Genomic DNA, 23,715 nt, shown 5'->3' with positions numbered 1-23,715 from the left:
CCTGCCAAGCCCAGGGAATTTTACTTCTGAGGATTATTTGCCTTCCATTTTGCTGGATAAACAGTATTAGCTAATCTCAGCAGTACAGTTTCTCTTTAATTTTACTTACCAGTATCAACTAAGAAAACCCCATAGTTGTTGTGTAAATCTGAGCTGTCTGGACAGTTCTTTATTCCAGCCTGGTATATTTCTTCAGCTTCTTTAAACCTCTCCTTTCAAAGGAAACAAACAAACAAAATAAGTGAGAAAGCTTTTTAAAACCAGCAATAAACTGAATATTAGGAGCAGGAAAAGCAAAGAAAAAAAAATCTTACTAAGCACCTAATATACAACAGGCACTGAGATAAGGCACTATGAACTTTGTTTGAATTAAAGGCAATATTAACTGTGTACAAAATACCCACAATTCATATCTGTATTTAGTTCCCTTAGGGCAAAAAGATGATGTTGTCTCAAATGGGACCTTTGGAAGGATATGGACCTGTACAACATGCATGCCTACTAGTGAAAAAGGCCTGAAAATAGTTGTTTGACTAGGATGCCCTTCACCCCCGTGACTCTCCATATGAAAACGGGGGATGCAAAAAGGGTGGAATGTTTTTCGAGGTGGCAATGTGGCTGGGAGGCAGGGCAGTCTGGGGAATTTGTTTTCTAGCTGCATTTGCATAGATGACACTCTTTTTATCTATAACCTATACTGTACCGCGTTGTTTGGGGAGGTTTTTGAGGCAAGTAGAGAGGGGAGGCTGATGCAGATGTTGCGGAGGGCTCTACTTGAAGTGTGTCTACAGCCCACCAGACTGGTGGCTACTTCCCATACTCATTCCATGCTTTCCACCTCTGAGCTGTTCCCTCCAACAGGATTATATGTCCCCTCAAGGGCGTACCTCCAAACTGTGTGGCAAGGTTCAGGTCGATCACCACATCTCTCATTCTAGGGCTCCAGTTCTAATTGCCCTTGTGTTCTATTTGTCTAAATATTCACTTTAGCAAACTTTGGTAATTCTGAGTTACTTTTTAGGTTCTTTTTCTTTCTTTCCTTCCTTCCTTCCCTCCCTCCCTCCCTCTCTTTCTCTCTTTCTTTCTTTCTTGTTTTTTGAGACAGAGTCTCACTCTGTCACCTTTGCTGAAGTGCAGTGGGGCGATCTCGGCTCACTGCAACTCCTGCCTCCTGGGCTCAGGTAATCCTCCCACCTCAGCTCCCTGAGTAGCTGAGATTACAGGGATGTGCCACCATGCCCAGCTAATTTTTGTATTTTTAGTAGAGATGGGGTTTCGTCATGTTGGCCAGGCTGGTCTCAAACTCCTGGCCTCAAGTGATCCGCCTGCCTTGGCATCCCAAAGTGTTGGGATTACAGATGTGAGCCACTGCACTTGGCATTTTCAGGTACATTTTTCACAACCATTAGAGACTGTTATGTGACACTTACTTTTACAATACAGAAGGTGAAATATAATTAATTAATCAAAGCTTCCCAGATACTAAGACTTATTTACCCACAAGTTAACAATGTCATCTTTTCCTAGTACTTCTGCGAAGGTCAGGTAAAATAAAATGATTTGGCACAAAGCACATGCCTGCTTTTATATATATATATATATATATATATATCTCCCGAGTATGGACATTTTCCACAACCTTATCTTAAGTTACTCCTACTGAGCACTGAACCAGACATATGACAAACGAATGTAGAACAACAATTTCCTGAGACATGACATCTTAAGCTTGTGATTAAGTGTAAGATATTCACATTGAGGGCTGAACAATAAGCCAAGAAGCCCAAATCTGATCTGACCCAGAGAGGAACATATACTTTACACTCTGTAGAATGACCAGTGCCAGCTATTTGAGTTCCTACATTTAAGTAACATTAGAGAACAAGGTGTGGTTTGTCAAACTTCATCCCCACTCCAGCAAAAATAAGCATCGATGTCTCTAAAAGTGTGGTTTTTAAATTGCCAAACTCAACAAATTATCAAATTCAAAAAATTTAAAGATGAATTAAAGTCTCAAAATATTTCCTTTCAATCTATTGAAGAGAAGAAAAGCTTTCTGAAGTGCTCGTCCATTGAAGGACTGGCTCTGTGTGTGTGTGTGTGTGTATGTGTGTATGTATGTATGTAATGAAGACAAGCAGAACAGAAATTATATAACAACCTGAGACAATTAACATCTAGAGAGTACCATAAGGTATATATTCATGTATCCATTCATTCTACATGCATTTACTGCAATGGCTATAGAAGTATGACACAGTGGTTAAGAACGAGGCTCCCAAGGTTTGACTGCACGGATTCAAATCCAAGCCCCACCATCTACTGTCTGTGTGACCTTTCTTACCCGCCATGTGCCCCAACTGTAAATCAGGGATAACAATCGTACTTATGTTATAGGGTTGTTTTGAGGATTAAATCTATTAAAACATTTGAAACACTTAGAAAGAAACTTAGTACATGGTCAGCACTTTGGTTTATCATGCTGGTCTTTATCCTTACTTATCCATAGCTACATGGGGACAGAGAATAGAAGCTAGGTTTTCAGTGGGCCAATAGGGAATTGGGGAGCCCTGAATAAAAGCAGTATTTTTGGAAATAAACAAACATGGCTCTGGCATAAAAAAAGTTATACTTTTGGGTATTCGTCCATCTGTTCAACCGTCCAACCCGTCCCTCCCTACCTTTCCTTGACAAATATTTCATGAACACCATTGTTAAAAGTAAAACTTTAGGCAAATTAAATGTAATGAAGTTTATTTGAGCAAGATAGTGTTCAGAGATTGGGCAATCCCCTGAACCAGAACAGGTCCAGAGAGACTCTGTCGCTGCCATGTGGTCAGAGAGGATTTATGGACAGATAAAGGAAAGCAACTTACAGAAAACGGAAGTGAGGTACAGAAATGGCTGACTTGGTAACAGCTCAGTGTTTGCCTTACTTGAACATAGTTTGAACAGCTGGCTGTCTCGATTGGCTGACTGGTAAGACAGTAATAGGTACAAGGTGGTCTGTTTATGCATCCAATTTGGTTACGGTTTACTATGTACAGAGAAAATTTGAGGCCAAGCTTAAAATATGTAAGGAGGCAGTTTTAGGCTAAATTTAACAATGGTCCCCTCAAAATTGAGAGGTGAATCAAAACTGTAGGCATTAATTTCATTCTACCACTATCGTAAAGGCACTTACTTGGTCTTAAGTCTTACTGGGAAATAGCAGAACAGTGAGCTTTGTAAGATGGGAAGCAGGCTTTTAGGTTATTTTTTTGAAAGAGAGTAGAGGGGACCTCTCTGTGTTGGAATCTCTTGTTTTTAGGAGAGGAGAAAGAAAACTTGGGCCTGTTTTAGGACTTACCTGTTTGGGATTTTTTTTTTTTTTTTTTTTTTTTAAGTTTTAGTTTGATTATGTCACATTTAGCAAGAGTGACTCTATTTTGGTTTGGTCTGGTCTGCTGGGGCCTATGGTATGAACTCAGTCCAAAATAATGGCATCTCCTAATTTTGTTTAACAGTTTCTTCCTTTTGGTCATGATTTTACTTAGGTGAGTGCGACCATTAGGCTTTTAATGCCATTCTCAGTTACTATTATTTTAGGATTTTGGTCCTAGTACATTATTTATTGGTTATGATGTCTTTATAAGAACACCTTTTTTTGTTTTAGTTTTTGTCATCTCAATTAAAGAGAGATCATTTGACATTTTAAAAATGGCAGTATGTAACCATTTAAAACTTTTGAGAGAACATAGTGTGCCAGAGAGACAATTATAATGATCAACAGGATCATATCAAGAGTTTGGAGTATGCTCCTAAGTCAGCATCTCCATGAACCAACCCAACTAAAATGAAATAGATGAAAGAATGAGCCAGACAAAGAGTCTACTTGTTTTAACCAGTCTGTTTATTAATACCCTACAACCAAATCTCTGTAATATTCAATGTATTTATTTACATGTAACAAATAGTGTCAGTAACAGTACAGAGTTTTTACTGTTTATCCAGTAGGCAATCTAGAGTAATTTTATTATCCAGCACAACCTTAGCAAGAGAATTTAAAGATGTCTGTTGTGTAATCAGTCTTTGTAGTAGAATCTGTTATAGAGCCTATTATGAGGGACAAATTTTAATCATTGTCTCCTTTAAATTATGGGAAAAGGGGCCTAAGAATTATGTCTAGAAGAGTTTAAAGAAACTCCATGTTTAAGCTTCACTAGAAGAGTGAAGGCCCCCTGGCAATGTTGTTTTAAACCTATGATGTAGGTTAAAAGGAATGAACCAATGTTCTGGTTCTGATTGATTATAGAAGAACAAAGATGCCATTAAATTATTTTGCTCACATTGGTCCTTTTTCTTTTCTATCCAGGCATAAGACTGTCAATGTATAAGGCTGGCTGCAAAATGCTCTACAAATAAAGTTATACCTCATGATGTACACAAATCTCCCTTTTTAGTTTTATTGTTTATAGAGGCATAAGCAAGGAAAAAATTAAGAGAGGTAAGAGTCTGATGATAGCATAGAAGTCTTGATCTGTGATCTTGGGAAAGCTATCCATGTCTAGGAGGCCATCTGTTTTGGGGAGAAACTTTCCTGGTTAGCTTTATCTTAAGGTTTCTAATGCGTGTATAGTTCAAAGAGTCTGGAGGGCCCTTTTGAGTTGTGAGATTATGAACCTAAGCTTTGAGTTCCCAAAGTTTTGCTGTAGTGTGGGTGGCAAGGGCAGTCTTTTTTTTTTTTTTGAGATGGAGTTTCGCTCTGTCACCCAGGCTGGAGTGCAGTGGCAGGATCTCAGTTCACTATAACCTCCGTCTCCTGGGTTCAAGTGATTCTCCTGTCTCATCCTCCCAATTAGCTGGGATTACAGGCACCCACCACCAAACCCAGTGGCTAATTTTTGTGTTTTTAGCAGAGACAGGGTTTCACCATGTTGGCCAGGCTGGTCTTGAACTCCTGACCTCAGGTGATCCACCCGCCTTGGCCTCCCCAAATACTGGGATTACAGGTATGAGCCACTGTGCCCAGCCAAGGGCAGTCTTTTTCTGATATCATTTTCAGAATATCCAATCTCTGGGTTTTAGACCATGAAAGGTTTGATTGTTCACAGTCACTGAACATGAAAAGCTTTTATTTATTTATTTATTTTTTTAATCTAGTGAAAGTATACTTTGGCATGATGTATTAAAGACTTGTGGCATTTAGTCATATCAGAGTTTCAGAGCAGAAGGTAAATGAGGTTTTGTTATTAGGGGTATAGGGCTTCTAGTGACTATTTTAGAAGGGTCAACTTACATTTTCCCCCGGAAGTGGATCTGATTATCCACTGTATCCACTGTAATACTTTTGACTAAGGCAATCTAGGTGATTCAGTTACCTTTTCCTAATGCTAGTGTATCTGAAATACCTTATTTAATTGTTTTACAACTTGTCCAGTGAAACAAGTGCCTTTATTGCTAGAGATTTTTCTAGGAATGTCCCATGAGGGAAACACACTTTCTTTTTTATTTTTTTTCCTGAGACGGAGTCTCGCTCTGTCGCCCAGCCTGGAGTGCAGTGGCCGGATCTCAGCTCACTGCAAGCTCCGCCTCCTGGGTTCATGCCATTCTCCTGCCTCAGCCTCCTGAGTAGCTGGGACTACAGGCGCCGCCACCTCGCCCGGCTAGTTTTTTGTATTTTTTAGTAGAGACGGGGTTTCACCGCACTAGCCAGGATGGTCTCGATCTCCTGACCCCATGATCCGCCCGTCTCGGCCTCCCAAAGTGCTGGGATTACAGGCTTGAGCCACCTCGCCCGGCCTGGAAACACACTTTCTAATAATGTTCTAGCTACTATTATAGCCATCAGATTTTTGTATGAGGAAGCTTTTATATAACCAGAAAATATGCATTAAAAATGACAGTTGAATGAAGTTTCTCTATAAATGTTTAAATGGCCCATCAGGTAGCAGAAATGTACCTGAAGTTTTGATCGTCTTCTCAGGATTATGAGTTTGACCAACCAAATATTAGTCAATCATTTTAGCAATTTAGAATAGTCACCACACCAATAAATACTTTAAAAATGTAACCTGGATCAGCTTATGCCTCCTATGATGAGTTATGGCATATAGAACTTTTAACAATGAAAGCTTGAAGGACTTAGCAAGGACCCAGGTGGTCATTTAGGCTTTTCATGAGTATATGCTTAATGCTGAATTTATATCCTCTCAAATACCAATTTTGTTTTTCAATTCAGATGTATAGCACTGTTTTTTAGGTGGGCCATCATAGGTAATTTGAATTGGACCATAGGAGTTTATTTAAATTGTATACTTAAAACATTTTAGTGCTGGCTGGCTGATTTAGCATGAAAATCTGGGAAAGTATTTTCTCGGTATTCAGTGAATTCTCGTGTTGCTTGGGTTAGAAGTGTTATAACCCAGTCAGTCTCTTCATTAGAGTTTTGGGAATTCTTAGTCCAAATAATGTGATCTTTAAGTTATCAGAAACCTGTATTCAAGAGTGCTTGTCACGGTTCTTTTCATCCTTTCTGTGAACCTCCTTGAAGACACGCCATTCTAGGATTTGACTTCTTTATCAAGAGCTTTTAGAACACAAGCAATTAACTATGGAAGAGTTCACTATGGTCATGGTTAAAGATGTAATTGACAAAAATTTTTTTTTCCTGTGGCCTATAATAATTTAATATAATAACCATAATTATGATGGATAACATACCAAGACATATCTGAATTTTAGCAATCTCTTATAATTTTGGAACATATATTAATAATGTATCCATAAAAATATAACTCAAAGGCTAAACATTACTTATTTGACAATGCTTCTCATAGTTTAGCCTGTCAAATAAGTCCATACACTCTCTTTTGGATGCTGCAGAAGGTCTCTGCAGAATCCTAAGTTAGTTGAGGTCAAAAAGACTTCATCACCAACTTGAAATTTGATTTAAGGAAAGAAGCCTGCCAAATATGTCAAAGGTTTAAAACATTTAATTAAAATATGATCACAGGTCACTGTAGAATAATAGTAATTCATTTAGCCAAAATGGTAATTAAAAGGTTTTAAAGAGCATTTATTCCTTTAGGGAGAAGAGGCTCTGTTTTTCAATCAAAAGAGCTGAGAAAGACAACATCAACATGAGACAGAAGCCGTGTCAAGCTAAACTTAATTTAACACCATGCATGTGCCATGCGCGTATACAGTGAAACAGAACAGTGAGTGAGAGACACAATCCCTGCCTTCACCACTGAGTGGAATTCAGACAAGGAGGCGGCAATAATGTAGCTGTGGGAGGAGAAGCACAAGGTATGCGGGAGGCACCCAAGAGTGGCAGCCACACCTGGGGTTAGATACTGTATGCCTGTCATGATCCAAATGCCCAAGGGCATTGGTCGCTATTAACTTCAGCAGCTGTGTAACACAGATGTGCTTGAAAACTATCTGTGGCTACGTGAGATCTGAAAAACATCTTTATAACCAAACTAGTTAAGTTAGAAGGTGTTTTTCCTGAAAGGAATACAACTGATGTCTTCACAGTCTCAGCTTCTGAAGTCAAATGCAACACTAAACAACAGTTTTTAAGTGCAATTACTGCTTTACTGGATCTAATATTACTTTTTTTCCCCCACTTTCTTGGTCCTCCAAAGCAGGCAAAGAGATTATCTTTTTCATCTAAAACTTCTCTTTCATTTTTGCATCCATGAGCTGAGCTGATTTTCCACTAGAAATGATATTTTCAAAATCCAAAGAAATAGTGAGATTTAAAGACTGAGTGTGTCAAGTGCAATGAATCACAGCCCTATACCTTCAGTAACCCCAATGGCAGTTTCAAGGCTCTATGAAAATGTCTTTAAGATCTGTCTTTCTATTCATTTTACTCGACTATCAATTTCATGGAATGATCAACTCTACTCATAAAAACAAACAAACAAACAAACAAACAAAAACACTTCTCCAGGGAGAAAATACTGTATAGGTGTTTAAAGTAAATTCCACCTTCTCTGGAAGGGTAATGCATTTATCTTAAATAGCATTATTATTTAATCACTGAAGCTCAATTTCAAGCACTCACTTTCATTTAATTCAACTGGCTACAAGTCCTGATCTAAGCCTGATCATTTCTAGTCTCTACTGACTTGTAAGTTCCAGAGGAAATGAATGTAAGGTATTTATAGGACAACTTTAATTAAAAATATTTGTGACCCAGGGAATGGTTGTGACATATTAATACCGTCTGCTGTACACCAGAGTCCCCAGCCATCGTGTAAAACTGGCCTTCGAGGGCAGCAGTTAAAAATGGGCAGCATGCAGCCATGGGCTCCTCTCCAAGACTTAAAGCATTTTCAGTGGGGTGGAAATAAAATGGGCCTTGGAAGAGAGATAAAACACAATCAACATCCCACTTTTTACATGCTATAATTACCCAATATAGTACACTTTTTACCTCAAGAAAGGAAAAGTGAAAAATAGATGTCCTGAAAAAGGACCTTTGACTATAATTTACTGTCTTGAGCCAAATAGTGTGTTTGGGAAACTTTATAATTCAGGTTCCAGTAACTCAAATGACAAATGGACATTGGCTTAATGCAGAAATTATCAACCTTCTTAATTTTAGAATGTCTTTGAACTCTAAAAGTTACCAAGAATTCCAAAGAACTTTCCATTTATGTGGACTACATATATCAATATTTCCTACATTGGAAAAGAAGCTGAAAAACTTTAAAAATATGTTTCTAATTAGTTTACTTAATCACAAACTTAAACATAAATAATATATTTATATAAAAATAATTATTTTCAAAGCAAAAAAAATAGCGAGAATAGTGTCATTAGTTTATATTTTTGTATATCTCTTTAATGTCTGACTTAAGACAGCTGGATTCTCATATGCTTCTGTGTTCAATCTGTTTTATGTACATATATTTGGTTGGAATATATAAAGAAAATCTGGCCTCACACACACATTTAGTTGACAAAGGAGAGAGTATTTTAATAGCATTTTCATAACTGTGGATATATCCTGTGGCTGCTAGAAAAGCTAGAAAACTACTGTATACTCATGAGAGAATGACAGGGAAAAGGCAAATTACTTCTTAGTACTATTAGGAAAAGCGCATAAACCTTCATGGACCCTGGGGGTCTCCAGTCAACACTTTGCAAACAGATTGACAGATGGCCTGTAACAATGTGTACTTACTGTATAGAGGTGTAGAGAGTGGTATTCCAAAGCAGTAAAGGGCCAATAGAAAAAAAAATGGTGCCAGTGCCCTGACATCGGGGTCACCATGTGTCTGCGCTGATTTTCTAGAAGTGCTTTCACTCTGATCAATAATTTAAAGCCACAGAGTCTTAAAGTATCTTCCTATTAGCCAAATGGCTTTATTAGTAAATAGTATTACATTGTAATGTTGTAATCATAATTACAAACGTAATATTGTAATAGTAATTACAAACCTGGGAAATTAAAGACTAACAGATCTTTAAACTCATGTCAATGACTTCTCCAAGAAACTATTCAAGACACAGCAGCCCAAAAGATAAAGAAACACCTGTTTTCTCACCCTCTTCTTTGCTTTCGTTTTCTTTACCACAGTCCCTCCACCCATATGTCATCAGTATGAACATTTATGAGAAACATGCTATCAATATTTGATGTCTAATTCCCTTTCCTATCCAACTAAAATGAATCAATTAATCTGGCATTCTTTGCCACCAAGGAAATACAAGGTGTTTTCTAATCTTAGATTTTCTCATCTCCCAGCAGAGTGTAATCAACACTACTCTGACAATTTACACAAATAAGTGACCACTTTAAAGAAGGAACATCAAGAACAATACAATAAATGATAAAGAGAAAGAGTGACAAGAGTGAGCAACTACTCATAATGCAGTCATGGAACCAGAAAAAAAGGTGAAAACTGCATTTGCATATAACTGCAGCTTCCTGATACTTTAGACTTTTCTCATGCCATTTTGCCTTTATTCTCTATGCTTCCAGGTACATGACTTTCTTCCGACTTCAGAAATAGAAATAAAGTCCTAAGTCCCCCACCTGACTCAACAAACCTCCTCCTGGCCAAGGAGACCCCAGGGAAACCTTAAAAACTCAGTTCCCAGCCATGACCAGAGAGGTAAGATCACTCAAGCATTATACCCACTTCTTTGCTAACCACCATTACACTCTCTTTCCTAAGAGTTGAATAGAAACTAGCACTTTTGAAAGACTTGCTCCACTGCTAATTTCAACCAACCATCTCATTGTGCAGCAGGGCTCCCCTCCCTTTTTATGATCTCAGGGCAACTGACCAGCATTCCTTCCTGGAAAGAAACCACGGACTGTGGACGGCTTCTAGCTGGTCCATGGAAACGTGCATAGGATGCCTCTGCATTTAAATGTTGTATGTCCACCTCAAAGTGCACATGGGATGTATGTAACATGCATGTTTGCTTACTACGCATGTGAAACCCCTTCATATATATTCACAGTTCCTCCTATAATCTGTTGAACATGTGTACTTAACCAATCCATTCAGCATAAATTCCTGTCTTGCCCTTCCCCCTTCAAAGCACCTGCTTTTGCTTTCTGCGGGAGGCTATGCTTTCCAGCCTAAAGGTGGCCAGCCTGCAGGCTACAATCCATTATAGGAAATAAAGCTCTCCTTTCCAAATTTACAGATCTCATGATTTTAAGTTCACATATTAGAAGTAAGCTCAATACTGTTCCTCACCTCAGAGCCCTTAGAGGGTCTACTCCTTCTGACAAGAAAGCTCTTCCTTTCATTTTCACCCAGTTTGTATCTATCAGTCCTTCAGATATCAGATTAAAGGTCACCCCTTTGGCAACCATCCCCACTCCCCATATATTCCCTTCCCACATCAGGTTATGTCCCCTTAACATGCTCGCTGGTGCTTTCCCTTTGCACATTTGTTACACTTGCATTAGACATTGGGGAGGGAGCTATAAATCTTTGCCTAGGGGTAGCCTTCCCTTCTATACAACATTCCATGAGGGTAACCACATACATAACTTGCTGCTTCAGCACTCTGGTGCTTGGTGGCATCTAGGTGCTCAATAAATATGTGCTCAATAATTAAATCAATAAATTCTTAAGTTAGGGTCTTCGTCCAAGTTGACTTAGCCCCACAGACAGTGTGGCTGAATGTACCCCAAGTATAGCATTTGTAGGAGAGAACCTGATCCAGGACTTTTTATTTGATCCAGAGTTCCAACTTATGTTTTATTGTTCCAATTTTCTCTTCACTCTCACATTGGGTAAAGTCATATTTCAAAATACATGAAGGAAAAATATTTTATTTTAAGTGTTATCATTGTAATTAATTGAGTTTTTCAATAGGCTATAAACGTGGGACCAGTAATAATTTACAGTGGCCAGAGTCATAAACAATGTTAATTTCATTTCCTTTACTGCTACTGTAATGCAAAGCTATATAATCCATGTAAGAGTAGGATGGTGAAAAATGATTGTGGGCTTATAAATGTTTACTATCCTATCTGTGAAGCTGGAGTCCAGCCAGTTCTGAATGCTAATGGAGAACAAAGAGTATAGCAAGTTAGAGACCACCCTGACTTCAAAGCTAAGAGTTTATCTTCTGTTCTCAGTTTTCTTGACTTCTTTGATGCAGTCAACACAAACTTTCCTCTGGATATTTTTATGTGCCTAGCTTCCATGACAACTCATCTTTCTGGGTTTGTTTTATCACTTCTTCCTTTCCACTCCATTCCATGCCTAACCTCATTAACCCAAGTGGCCCACGACCACAGCCTATTCATGGGGTCCCAGTGTCATCTAGAGCAAGAGTGGCAGGTGAGGAGCTTAGAGACCAGGTGTTACTCCAGGTCCTGCTGCAAGTTAGTGAATCACCATAAGCAGCCACTTAATTCTGTGTACCACATATTTTTATGTAAAATGAGAAGGTTAAAAACATTTTTCAGGGCTTTTTCCTACACTATTCTTCATTTTCTCCTCGAGGAAATTATCTGCTTACAATATGGTTCCATTTTTGTAAAGTTCTAGGTCTATTTTTCTAGCCCTGATCTCTTTCACTCTCATTGGTCCATATGCCATTTTCATTTAAATGTTCCACTAACATTCAAAACTTAAAGGTTGTACACTGCTGGTGGCAGAGTAAATTGGAACTGCCCTTTTGGAAAGCAATTTGGTAACATGTCTCAAGACTCATGAAATATATTCTTTGATAAGGAAATTCTTCTGGAATTTATCATTAGGAAATGATTTAAAACATTGTTTTAAAAAAGCCCTAAGAAAGAAAAAGTTCAATGTCACAAAAGAAAATAAAAAAGAATCCAAATATCCCAACATTTGAAATAAATATTTGCCATATATTACAGTGAATCAGTTTGATAAATCAGTAAGCAGCCATTTAAGTGGGATTTATGAAGGTCATTCAGCACCATGAAAAAACATATAATAGTATGTACAATTTAATGGCAAATGAAAAGAACAGGATACAAACAGTGTATAAATATTAGTATGGAAACACATAAATATATTTAAAAGACATGCATAATATTAAAGAATGATAATATTTGTTGTCTCCAGGTATTATATTATGAATAAAGGATGTACGTCATTTTCTCTGAGTTTTCACACTTTCCTTTATATATTTATATTACTTGTTTAACTGGAAACAATGCTGACACTCATCTTATTTCTTTCTTAAAATCTTGCTTCTGTCTGGCTTATCTATGTCTATCAGTGGTCATAAATCTTCTCAGTTTCTTAGGTGTTCTGACCTGGAGTTCTTAAGTTTCTATTTTTCTTTTCCTTTCAACCTTTACGTGCTGACAGTCCCTATGTACCATAAAAATCTTTTTCCATGATAGTCTATCCATTCCCTTACTTTCTTCTGCAAACAAGGCTCTCAACTACTCACACCAGAATGCATATAAAAGCCTCTTCGAAAATACACCATGTGTTTTCCACAAGATTTTCTTCCTCAGATGTTTTAGAACGCTCTCCTCTGATATTTACCTTTACTTCCTATTATCTATCCATTTAAAACTTGGGCTCCATTATGGCCTTAATATGTTCTACCATATAATGTCTTTTCAACTCATTAATCTATTTTTCAAATTCGTTAAATCCCCTACTTAGTGCAAACAGATTAAATTTCTCCCTTCAGGTTACAACAGAGTAAGGAACACAATATTAGTTGTCGACAAATCCTACATTCACGGTTTTATTGGCACTGAGGATGGGAAATGATGTTAACAGACAGCAGCATGCTTATAATAAAAGCAAGGCATACCAAATAAGCCTAGTTATCTTTTTTATTATAGATTCACAGCCTTACATCAGGGGAAGGATTTTGACAGGTGTCTGAAAATGCATCTCAAAACATCCCTGTAGACAGGACTGAGAGAGGTGAGCTAGATGATAATATAATTCAACAAATTAACGAATGCTTGAATAACTTTACCCAAAGAGTCTGGCATAAGATAAAGGTCAACCTGGAAAGAAGGTTCTGTAGATATGCCGCAGGGCTTCCTAACTGCTACCGATCTTCACAACATTTTTAAAATCAAAGACATAAACTAATTATTTCACTAAAACTGTTATCAAGTTTGCCAACTGAAAGAGCTGGAAACGGTAGTCAATACACTGTACCGCAGCAAGAAAACTAAAAAGTCCTAGAAAATCAGAAATGTTAGGCTGACATAAATACAGAAGGTCAGGCTGATGTAAATACAGAATGAATCCTTTCATCCAGCTTCTGAAAAACTGCATGCAAAATGGGCGATTTCAGCTGAGTGTAGGAAAGAGCTTTTTGGCATGAGACTGACCCCCAGCCACAATCCATGTGGGCCGTGCATGGGGACAGATGGTGGCAATGAAGGACAGGTCGCTCGACTAAGGGGATGGCTTCACTGTATGTTACACATTGACCAAGGTTTGTCAATACTGATTTCATATACTCCGGGTGTTTGAAATGCCAGGATGCTGTTAAATAAAGTTGTGCAACCAAGAAACGAATTCGTTTGCTACTAAAAAAATGTTAAGCTAGGTGGGTTTTTCTCTAACAGTTTGTGCCTTTCTTGCACATCTGATGCACTCTTTTGTGACTAAATAGTTCAAAACTTGAAGATAGGATGTTGAAAGTCAGAGGGGAAGGCAGTCCTGAGTTATGCCCAACAGCTGCTTCATTGTGTTCATGCTCAAATCAATTGCCCAAAGGGGCAGAAGACAGAACTTTTCAATCTTTCAGTTACATTCTTAGATCTCACAGCATTTTACATTCCCGTGTAGAACAGGAAAGTGCTACAAGATGGAACCTTTGTATGTAAGAAAAGATAATGATCCTAGTCATCATTTGTTTTTCTTAACAATTGTTCACAACTTCAACTATGCGAAATGCAATAACTTGATAGCAATTTGCCATTGCAGTTCCCAAAAGATTAAATTTATCAAGTAATCGATTTTAAATAAGTCATCTGACACTTCTTACACATAACTAAGGAAAAAGTATCCATTAAACTTCCATCTGCTACAAAATGTGTTAATAGGCTGAATGCAAAGATACTACAGAAGGAACTAAAATAAAGTTCAACATCATTAAACATCTTGATCGTTTTAAAAATGAGCTTAGACGATTAAAACACATAGCCATTCTCATAGAGTCAAATATTCTAATGGTGGCAGAAAGCCCATACACAAATAAATGTGTTTTAGATGGTGATAAATACTATAGGGAAAGTAAGGCAGGACACGGTGGTGGAGAACATCATGGGCAGGGGAAGGTTGCTATTTACAAAGGGTCATCTCAGAAGACCTCTCTGATATAGTAACATTTGGTCAGAAACCAGCATGTTATACAAAACAAGCAGCCAGTCAGAGACAGGGGGAGGGGCTCATGAAAAGAAAGGGGCTGGGGTGAGGTGAGACAAAGCAACACTGATGCAGCCAGTCCCTGTGTCTGTTTCAACACAAGCCAAGGGCAGCTAAGGACTGCCAGTGTATAGCACAGACCACATCCATGACCATTTTAGCTCACACAATGTACTAAAGCATGCATTAAAATCATCCAACGCAGACAGAGGTTTTTAATCTAAAGCCCACCTATCCTACAGGGGGAAAGACCAAAAAAACTAGGTTTATATTCTCTGTCACTTAAATATTCATAGAATGTCCTAATTTTGCTTCTTGCTGGAGACTCCAAAAATTTTTGATGCAAATTGCTCCCTACAAAACTGACATATAGTAGCAAATCACTTATTACCCTTAAGCCAATTGAATGCTGCTGGGCATGTTGCAGAGATGTTGAGTTTGAGTTTTAAAGATAATCTGGCAATTTTATGGTAGCAGAATCTACTGTCTATCAAGGGCACCCTGTGTGTCAACAAAACTGTATCATCTATTTAGAGAGAAGACAACTTATATCTGTTTCTCCATAGCAGGGGTCATGCATCTAAGACTCTGAAAACTGGTATCAAATCATTCAGACACGACTGAAAAGAAGGAGGGGATTAAAACACATCTGTTTTATACCATAAAAAGTGTTCTCTTAGGAGCCTGTCTCACGAGTCTCTATAATATTCTAACTGATGTTAAAACAGAATTTGTAGGATTATCAAATGGCTCCATACTGAGCTCAGAGATCTTAGAGCACTAGCAATTCCTCAGAAAAATATTACAAGTAAGTAGTAATAAAAACTGCAAATATCACGTATTTTTCTTGATAGATTCTGTACCAAAGTGATAGAGAATATATCAATGGCAAATAATGGACCATCTTTGTCTAAAGGCCACCTACACTACACAGAGAGAAGAAAATTAGGCTTGTAATTTCTGTCCAAAAGAAACTGACATATAGATTGGTTGTCCAATATGGGTTTACAAATTAAATCATTAGTGCAAAAATCTGTGTAACATTAATTTATACATGTAACAATAACATTGAAAAAAACTACTGTGTGAAACAATTACCTGCTCAGCCAATAACGAAGCTAAGCTTGAATATGCATCTGCAAACTCTGGACCATATTTAATGGAATCCTTCAGTAAGGTGATAGCTTCTTCCTTTTTCTCCTGGGACCTATAGAAAATAACGAAGGGGTGGGGGAGAACATCTTTTAATAACACTTTGTTTCAATCCTCTGATTAGACTCTAAAAATCTCATTTCTTTTAGCAAAGGTTAGCTGATTCACTCTGGATTTTATTGCAAATGAATTAAACTACATCATCTCAAGGTGTTAACAGTTTCTTTCTGTCTCTCTGAATTCTCCATGGAAAGAGATGCAAAGATGTAAATTACGCTTCAGGTTATCCACTTTTTTCTACCTTCTATTTCCTGCTGTGCACTCTTCCAGAGTTATAGTCAATATTTTGCAGGGTTGTTAATGAGAAACTTTGATCTTCAGAGGAACAATTTGGGGCACATTGTCTGGGTGGCATGAGAGCCAATTTACAATGATGTGAAGATATGTGGGTCCCTGTAGTACTGGTCACACCACTGCAGGCTGAGCTCCTAAGGGTGGCTGTACCTTCCAGGAACAAACCAGGCCAAACTGCCAACGTTAAACTTTGGTTTTATATCTAAGAGAGAAAAGATTCCATAAATAATTTATGAAATTAGAGACAACTGTGACCACCGCTGGTAAAGAATAATGAGACATTTCATCATCATATTTTTACTGAAAATTGAGGCTAATTCTGACTTCTTCATTTGGTTCTTCTCCCAGTGATGACACTTCCTTTTAAAGAGGATTCAAGGCCCAAAAGTCATTACCATTTTCTTGGGTAAAAGTTCTCTTTCCTGTTAAATCCAATGAGGAGACATTGGGTCATTATGCTGATATCAGCGTCTTTGGGGCCAAAAATGTACAGTATTCGAAGTGACCAGTTTGCTATTAATACATTTCCACAGACACTGGTCTCTCGTTAAGTGCTAGACATTGTGATTGTGCAATGAAGAAGAGAATCCTTTGCACTATAGCAAGGACACAGCCTAAAGGTCCTCTCCTCTTTAACAGTTACCAATATAGAGTTGTGTGCTTATGTTTTTACTGTGCATTGATTTAGCAATGACTATGTGCCATATACCCTCATATCTTTTCACATAACATTATTAATGTATTTCTCACAACAATCACATATGGTAGGTATTATCGTTCTATTATTATACTCATTTTTCTAATGAGAAATTTTCAATTCAGGGAAGTCAAGTGACTCATCTATGTTTATATAATCCGTCTGCTGAGTGCTCTTCCATCATACCATATCTGCTGATTCTAACTTCTTAGAAATCCACCCCTAATGACCTTTCTGCTCAAAGTACGATTCATAGACCAGTTTCAACAACATCACCTGGGAGCCTGTGAGAAATGCAGAATATCTCAGGCCCCATTCAGACCTACTGAACCTCATCCTACAGTTGCAAAAGATTCCCAGGTGATCTGTATGCACACTGCGATTTCAGCAGAACTGTCCCATGAGGTATCAAAGGCAGCTGACAGTAGCTCCTGATACAATCCCCTCCATCCCCTATGCCCCACCCCTACAGCTCCAGTTTCTGAGGATGAAGTTACATAGAGGGAAAACTAATATTCACTCCATAAGTTTGAGTTCTTAAGTGTTAGAAGCAGCTTGTTACATAAGGCAATTTCAACTAGCAGGGAGTTTCCTACCAGACCTTGGGGGAAAAAACCGCCATGCTTCCAACACAGACCTTGGATTTAACAATTCAATGAAGCAAATATTTATCATTATTGATTATATGTCAAGCACCTAGCTGTTTCTCAGGAGTGGTGGTGGTCCATACTATCCTCTCCTTATTAGGGTCTATCTAACTCCTAATGGACTCTTGTTCTGCAAAGTCCCCTCCTTGAGAACAGGTATAACACCCGTGTCCTTAAGTGGACTGTCCTTGGGATGGCTTTCAAGTTGCATGGTTATAATTAATTTGTATTACAGCTCTCTTAGTGCTTTAATATTGATCCACTCATTTCAAGGACAAACATTTAAAGAGTACCCATAAGACTCCATGGAAGTCCACTACATACACTCAAGTTTCTATTCTAAATATACCTTCATGTAATTCTTCCATTGGCACATGTTTTTTAAATGAAGTGTATTTTTGTATCACACTAATTTGTCTATTATTTTATGGTTAGCAAAGCTCTTCCTCTAAAAATGCATGAATCTTTAATAACATTAATTTGGAAATCCTCTCAAAGTCCAAAGGAAGATACGGACTTTGAAAACTAAGGCTGAAAATTAAGTCCCTTGGGACATAATTTAGCTTAGATATTCTTCAAATCAGCAGAGAAAAAAAAAACCTCACAATATCGTCATAGCAATGATTTAAGGGTTTTCATTTGTCATGGCTCACATCAGTTAGAATGAAAACTTAGACCTTTTACATATGAACTCAGCAAGACGACCACTCAATACAGTCTATGAACCTAAATGCTGGAGGTTGTCCATGAGCATTCATGTGACACAATGGAAAGATGAGCAACAAAGTTATTCACCAAGAACCCAGATTCTTGATAAAAAACATCATTCTCTAAAAATCCTGTGAGACACCAACAGACTTTAAAAAAAAAACCACTTCATCATGTAATTAATTTAGGATATGAGTATTACAAGATGCAAAGACTCCGGCAGAGAGGACATTTCTTTTTGGCTGTGTACTCCTGGATGATTCTCCTTTTGCCTGGGAGCTGCTGAGTGTTGTTAAGCACCAATGGGTCAGGCTAACAGACATCACATGCTACCTTGAGAGATATTTTTAAATTCTTTTTAAAGAAAGCCCAATAAGTTGATAAGTGGTGATTTGTTTTTGTTTCTAAAAGGGAGAGGAATGAAGAGAATATTTCTTCTATAGTCTCTCTTGCTCACCCATTGGTGGGAGCTTATGGAATAGGTGTGGCTTTGACATAATAACTTAGAGAAGATAATTCATCTAAATAAAACCTTCCTTGGTTATATAGTAATGTGATTACTATGTGAGATTGAAACTTCATTTCAAACTGTTTCTGATGTTAGTAGCATCCCTTTTTCATATCTGTATTATAGCACATGTTTCTCTGATAATTATCCCATATTAAAAATCAGTTCTACAATACTATTGCATTATTGCAGACTTACTCAGCACCTTACTCAGTTTTGCTTGCTAATGCCTTGGTTTACACATCTGCTTTTAGTTCTCTCATTCTTCTCCTTTTATTATGTGCAGACAACTGAAAGAACTTTTTCTAGACCACTGCTTTCAACACATTGCCATATATAAAATTATTTATTAATATCCAACTACCTACAAATAGACTCTTAGACTAAAACCCTCTACAATATGGTTCTGACCAGCATTCCAAACATACCCAGGTACCCACTACTCCAGTGAAACTGGGTTGCCTTTGGCATCCATTCTGCAGTAACTAACAATGATCTACTCCATTGATAATCTTCACTGCACCTTAAAAATCACTGGGTATGCTTTAAAAAAGACTTTAGTGCTCTGAGGCTTGGCCTCTTAATAGGATGCCTTCCATATGAATATGACAATCACCCAGACTTGAGAATTATGGATAGAATCCAACCTCAATTTACAGTAGTACAGACTGAGATTCAGAGAGCTTTCATGATTTGCTCTGCTCCTAAGCAAAAAGAGGGACTAGCCCTAGGTCTTCTGTCTCTCACTCTGGTGTTCTTGCCGCACCACTTCACACATGGCTTTTCCTTCCTTCCTATTCAACTCTGGTTCCCAGTGACACCTTCCCTGACTTGCCCAGCTCAAAGCTCCTAAAAACACATAACAAAACTAAGAACATATGTATACATATATATGACCTTTCTGATGTTTCAGCTTTTTGTTTTTTCTATCATCATAGGAAAAATATGGTAGGAAATTGCTACCTAGAAGCCCCGTTCTGACCTCTGTATTTTTCTTCTCCAAGACCCTAGTGAAGTACATGTGGGAAACCCTACTGCTGCCTCTTGGGAGAGGGGTCCAGTTCCATCTAACAGTGAATGTGCCATGCAGACAAGTTTTTTAAGCTGCATGTTTCGCAATAGTTGTTTCCTAAACATTTAGTCTCTGCCAAGGACTATGCTAAGTAATTTACTCTAATTCTCATGAAGCATTATAAATTTGGCATAATTAGCTCCCTTTCAAAGATTTAGACAAAAATACCAACCACCATCACCCCAAATTAATAAAAAACTAAGGTTTAGAGAGCTCAAGTGATTTGTCCCCATTCACACAGCTTCAATAACACCTGGACTCTAATTTAGAACTTCAAATCTAGACTGTTCCATTGAGGCCACACTTAGCATTTCTGTGTTCACTCACTGAAATGTTATACAATTCCTCTGTGACCACTGGGTCTTAAGTTCCTTCATAGGTGGGACCTACATCTTACTAATCTTACTTTTTTTCCCCCTGTTCCAGAGACTAGAAAAGTGACTTGTGCAGAGTAGAAATTCAGTAATTGCTGCATTAGTTTTTTTTTTTTCCCAAAAAAACCCATAGTTTTACCATTTATTTCTAAATCTTTGTAAATCTCCTTAAACAAGTTTTCCAATATTTGAATAAAATTTGACAAAAGGTGACAATATGATTCCCCATGTTTCATTTTTGTTTCCACAGTTCTTTAAGTATTGTAGATGTGATCCTAAGGAAGACAGAAGCAGCACAAGCCTAACTTAGAATCATAAGAAAATCAGAAGCACAGCATCCACATATTGAAAATCTGTTACTTACCAAGCACACTGCTAAGCCACCTATCCACCTTACCACTACATGGTAGTTAAAAGCACAGACTCAAAAACCAGAAGGACTGGCTTCTGACTCTACATCTACCACTTACTAGCTGTGTTTCCTTAGGCAAATTATCTGACCCCCATGTGTCTCAGGCACACGGTAGGTACTGTCTATGTTTTGGCTTTTATTATTAACTCATTTAATGTTTTAAAAATCACCCATTGAAACCTATCTCCTCTATTCTTTTCTTAATTTTTAAAACCAAGGAGAATGTGGTGTTTTTGATACAGTCTCTCCTAAATAATAGCTTTCCACATTTCAAATTATTCATAAAAAGTTTAGGTTACACATAAGAGTAATTTTTCTTTGTGTCTGATACCATAATAGATTTTTATTTGTTTGTCTGTTTTTGTGAGACCGAATCTCGCTCTGTCGCCAGGCTGGAGTGCAGTAGTGCAATCTCGGCTCACTGCAATCTTCATCTCCTGGGTTCAAGCGATTCTCCTGCCTCAGCCTCCCAAGTAGCTGGGATTACAGGTGTGCGCCACCACGCCCAGTTAACTTTTGTATTTTTAGTAGAGACAGGGTGTCGCCATGTTGGCCAGGATGGTCTCGATCTCTTGACCTCGTGGTCTGCCTGCCTCGGCCTCCCAAAGTGCTGGGATTACAGGTGTGAGCTACCATGCCCAGCCCCACAACAGATTTTTAATCTAATAATCATCATACCTAAATTCATAGCATTGTATTAAATGTAATTTAGCCATTTAGACTGAATTGACAGGTCCATTTCAAAGGGGAAAAATATTAAAATAACTTTTTTTCTCTGAACTGACCAAGTCCACGGGTCATTTTTCCGAGTTGTATTGAAAGGCCTGGGTTAACTATCCCGTAATTGGTGAAAAATAGATAAAATCGAACATCAGTATATATCCTGTCCAATCAGGCACAGACACACTTGATTTTGGAGTCACACAAAAGAAAACTCTGAATCCTTTTAATAACTCATGTGATACTAAAGACACTAAGAGCAACAAGGACTGTCAGAGCTTCTGGTAGGGGGTTCAACTGGCACTGATGGAACTCTTAGAGATCCCTGGATAGGTAAAAAGTGCAGGTAAGCATAAAAAAGCATAAAAGCAGGTAATACCTAAAAATAGGTAAAAAGTGCTACAGAATTCGGCAATATTATTGCCCTGCGACATCAGGAATTTCCTTAGCAGCTAAACAGCATCACTAGCTGATGACTGATAATAATCCTCCGTGATCTAAAATATTTTGTCTTTACTTCTCCCTTACATCAACACTTCTGAAATTCTGGTGCATAAAACTCTCCAGGTGTTTGGTAAAATGCAGAATGCCAGGACTGATAAGATTCAGCAGGTCTGGGGCGGGGGGCCCTGGAATCATTAAGATTTTAAACCTCTCAGGTGATTCTGCTTAGCATGGACGTTAGCCCACGCTTTAAGAAACTCTGCCCTGGTTTTGCATGCAGGATTTGCCTGATCAATTGAACCTGCATAGGAGGCTAAATAAAATAGGATACTGAAAGCTAAAAAAACAGAATAAAGAAGACTTCCCCGGGACAATCTGAACAAAAGAGAAAAGTGGCACTGGCTGGTTAATTTGCCTCATGAAAGATACTCCTGGATAGCAGGAAATGTGGCAGAATGGGGTTAGGCAGAGTAGAACTCTGGGGGAATATTGCAATGGGAAGAGGCAGTTTTCTCTCACAGGGGCTCTATTGTGAATATCCTTGACTGCATATCCAAGTCTTAGCTCCTGTGTTATCCATCATAACATAAATAAAAATCTTCTAATATTTTGCAGCAAAACTCAGTTCTCTCATGTTTCCCCCAGGAGCTTCCAAAAGGCTAAAAAATTCCTGAGAATGTGTTCCTGGGACCAGTGACATCATCATTGATTTCATAACAGAAACATTAAATTAGATCTTGTTCAGAATGTGCAAATTTTGCCATTAAACACTTGTAGTTTCACAGGGAATTTTCCCTTTGGTTACACAGCATAGGGACTGTTTTTCCTGTGTGTTAAGTAAAAACATTTGCATCATCTCACTTTCATAGCTCCATGTCAGTGACAGATATTTAGCAAAAGCAAACAAGGTTTTGCCACATTTTTCTTTTAGTAATTAAGGACTGGATAAGTTTGTCAATTTAGAGATCTTTTTGGATTCTGTCTAAAGTCTCATGACATATTCATTTAAACTGAAAGCAGATGCTTGCTTTGAAAAAGTATTGACATTTGGAGAGAATGTAGGAAATGCCAGCAACAGAAATAAATGGATTTGGCGACCCTCTTGGTGGCAGTAAAATTCCCATTAGCCATGGTGTGAACTTGGAACTCCAGGCAGACCTCTTAATTACTATTCCTTTATCAGAGTGTTTGTTATTGTTGGATTCAAAACTGATGTTCCTCACAAATGAAAAAGATCATTTTTTTTCTTTTTTGGCATATTGACTTTACCAGCTCTTATAAAACACTGAATTGTGAAAGTCAAATGGTAAATGTCTGACTGAGATGATCTTTACAGAGCACACATTTTCCTGTGGTTCTACTATCTTTCCTGTACAGAAAGAAAAGCAAATCAGATTATATTCTGTGTAGCTTCCTTTAGATTCAAGTTTACGGAGCACACCTGGGAAATGTAATGGAAATACAGCACCTAGTTTACTAGGGGTTCGCTCTAGTTTTTCTGCTTGACTTTTCACAGAAGCCACATGGAACTGTCTGGAGGACACAGATTCATATTATGTGGTTGTAAAGAATTTAAAAAAATGTTTTTTTCCAGGCGCAGTGGCTCACACCGTAATCCCAGCACTTTGGGAGGCCAGCGCAGGTGGATCACCTGAGGTCAGGAGTTTGAGACCAGCCTGGCCAACATGGTGAAACCCTGTCTCTTCTAAAATACAAAAATTAGCTGGGCGTGGTGGTAGATGCCTGTAATCCCAGCTACTCAGGAGGTTGAATTA

General features: G+C 38.0%; 1 protein-coding gene across 7 annotated transcripts in view; it reads right to left on the bottom strand.

Moving 5' to 3' along the window:
• LOC105484141 (transmembrane O-mannosyltransferase targeting cadherins 1) overlaps nt 1-23,715 on the bottom strand; it is a 286,363-nt gene that overhangs the window by 20,297 nt on the left and 242,351 nt on the right. For all 7 annotated transcript variants that reach the window (XM_011745531.3, XM_011745480.3, XM_011745491.3 and 4 more), the window contains 2 exons: nt 15,951-16,059; nt 110-212 (listed from right to left, as the gene is read on the bottom strand). In XM_011745531.3, coding sequence (XP_011743833.2) covers nt 110-212; nt 15,951-16,059 — 212 coding nt within the window. The remainder of the gene's footprint in view (nt 1-109; nt 213-15,950; nt 16,060-23,715) is intronic.

This window comes from Macaca nemestrina, chromosome 10 (genome assembly GCF_043159975.1).
Source record: "Macaca nemestrina isolate mMacNem1 chromosome 10, mMacNem.hap1, whole genome shotgun sequence".
NCBI lineage: Eukaryota > Metazoa > Chordata > Mammalia > Primates > Cercopithecidae > Macaca > Macaca nemestrina.
Note: the sequence above shows the minus strand (reverse complement) of the source record. Positions and strands in the feature narration are given on the sequence as shown.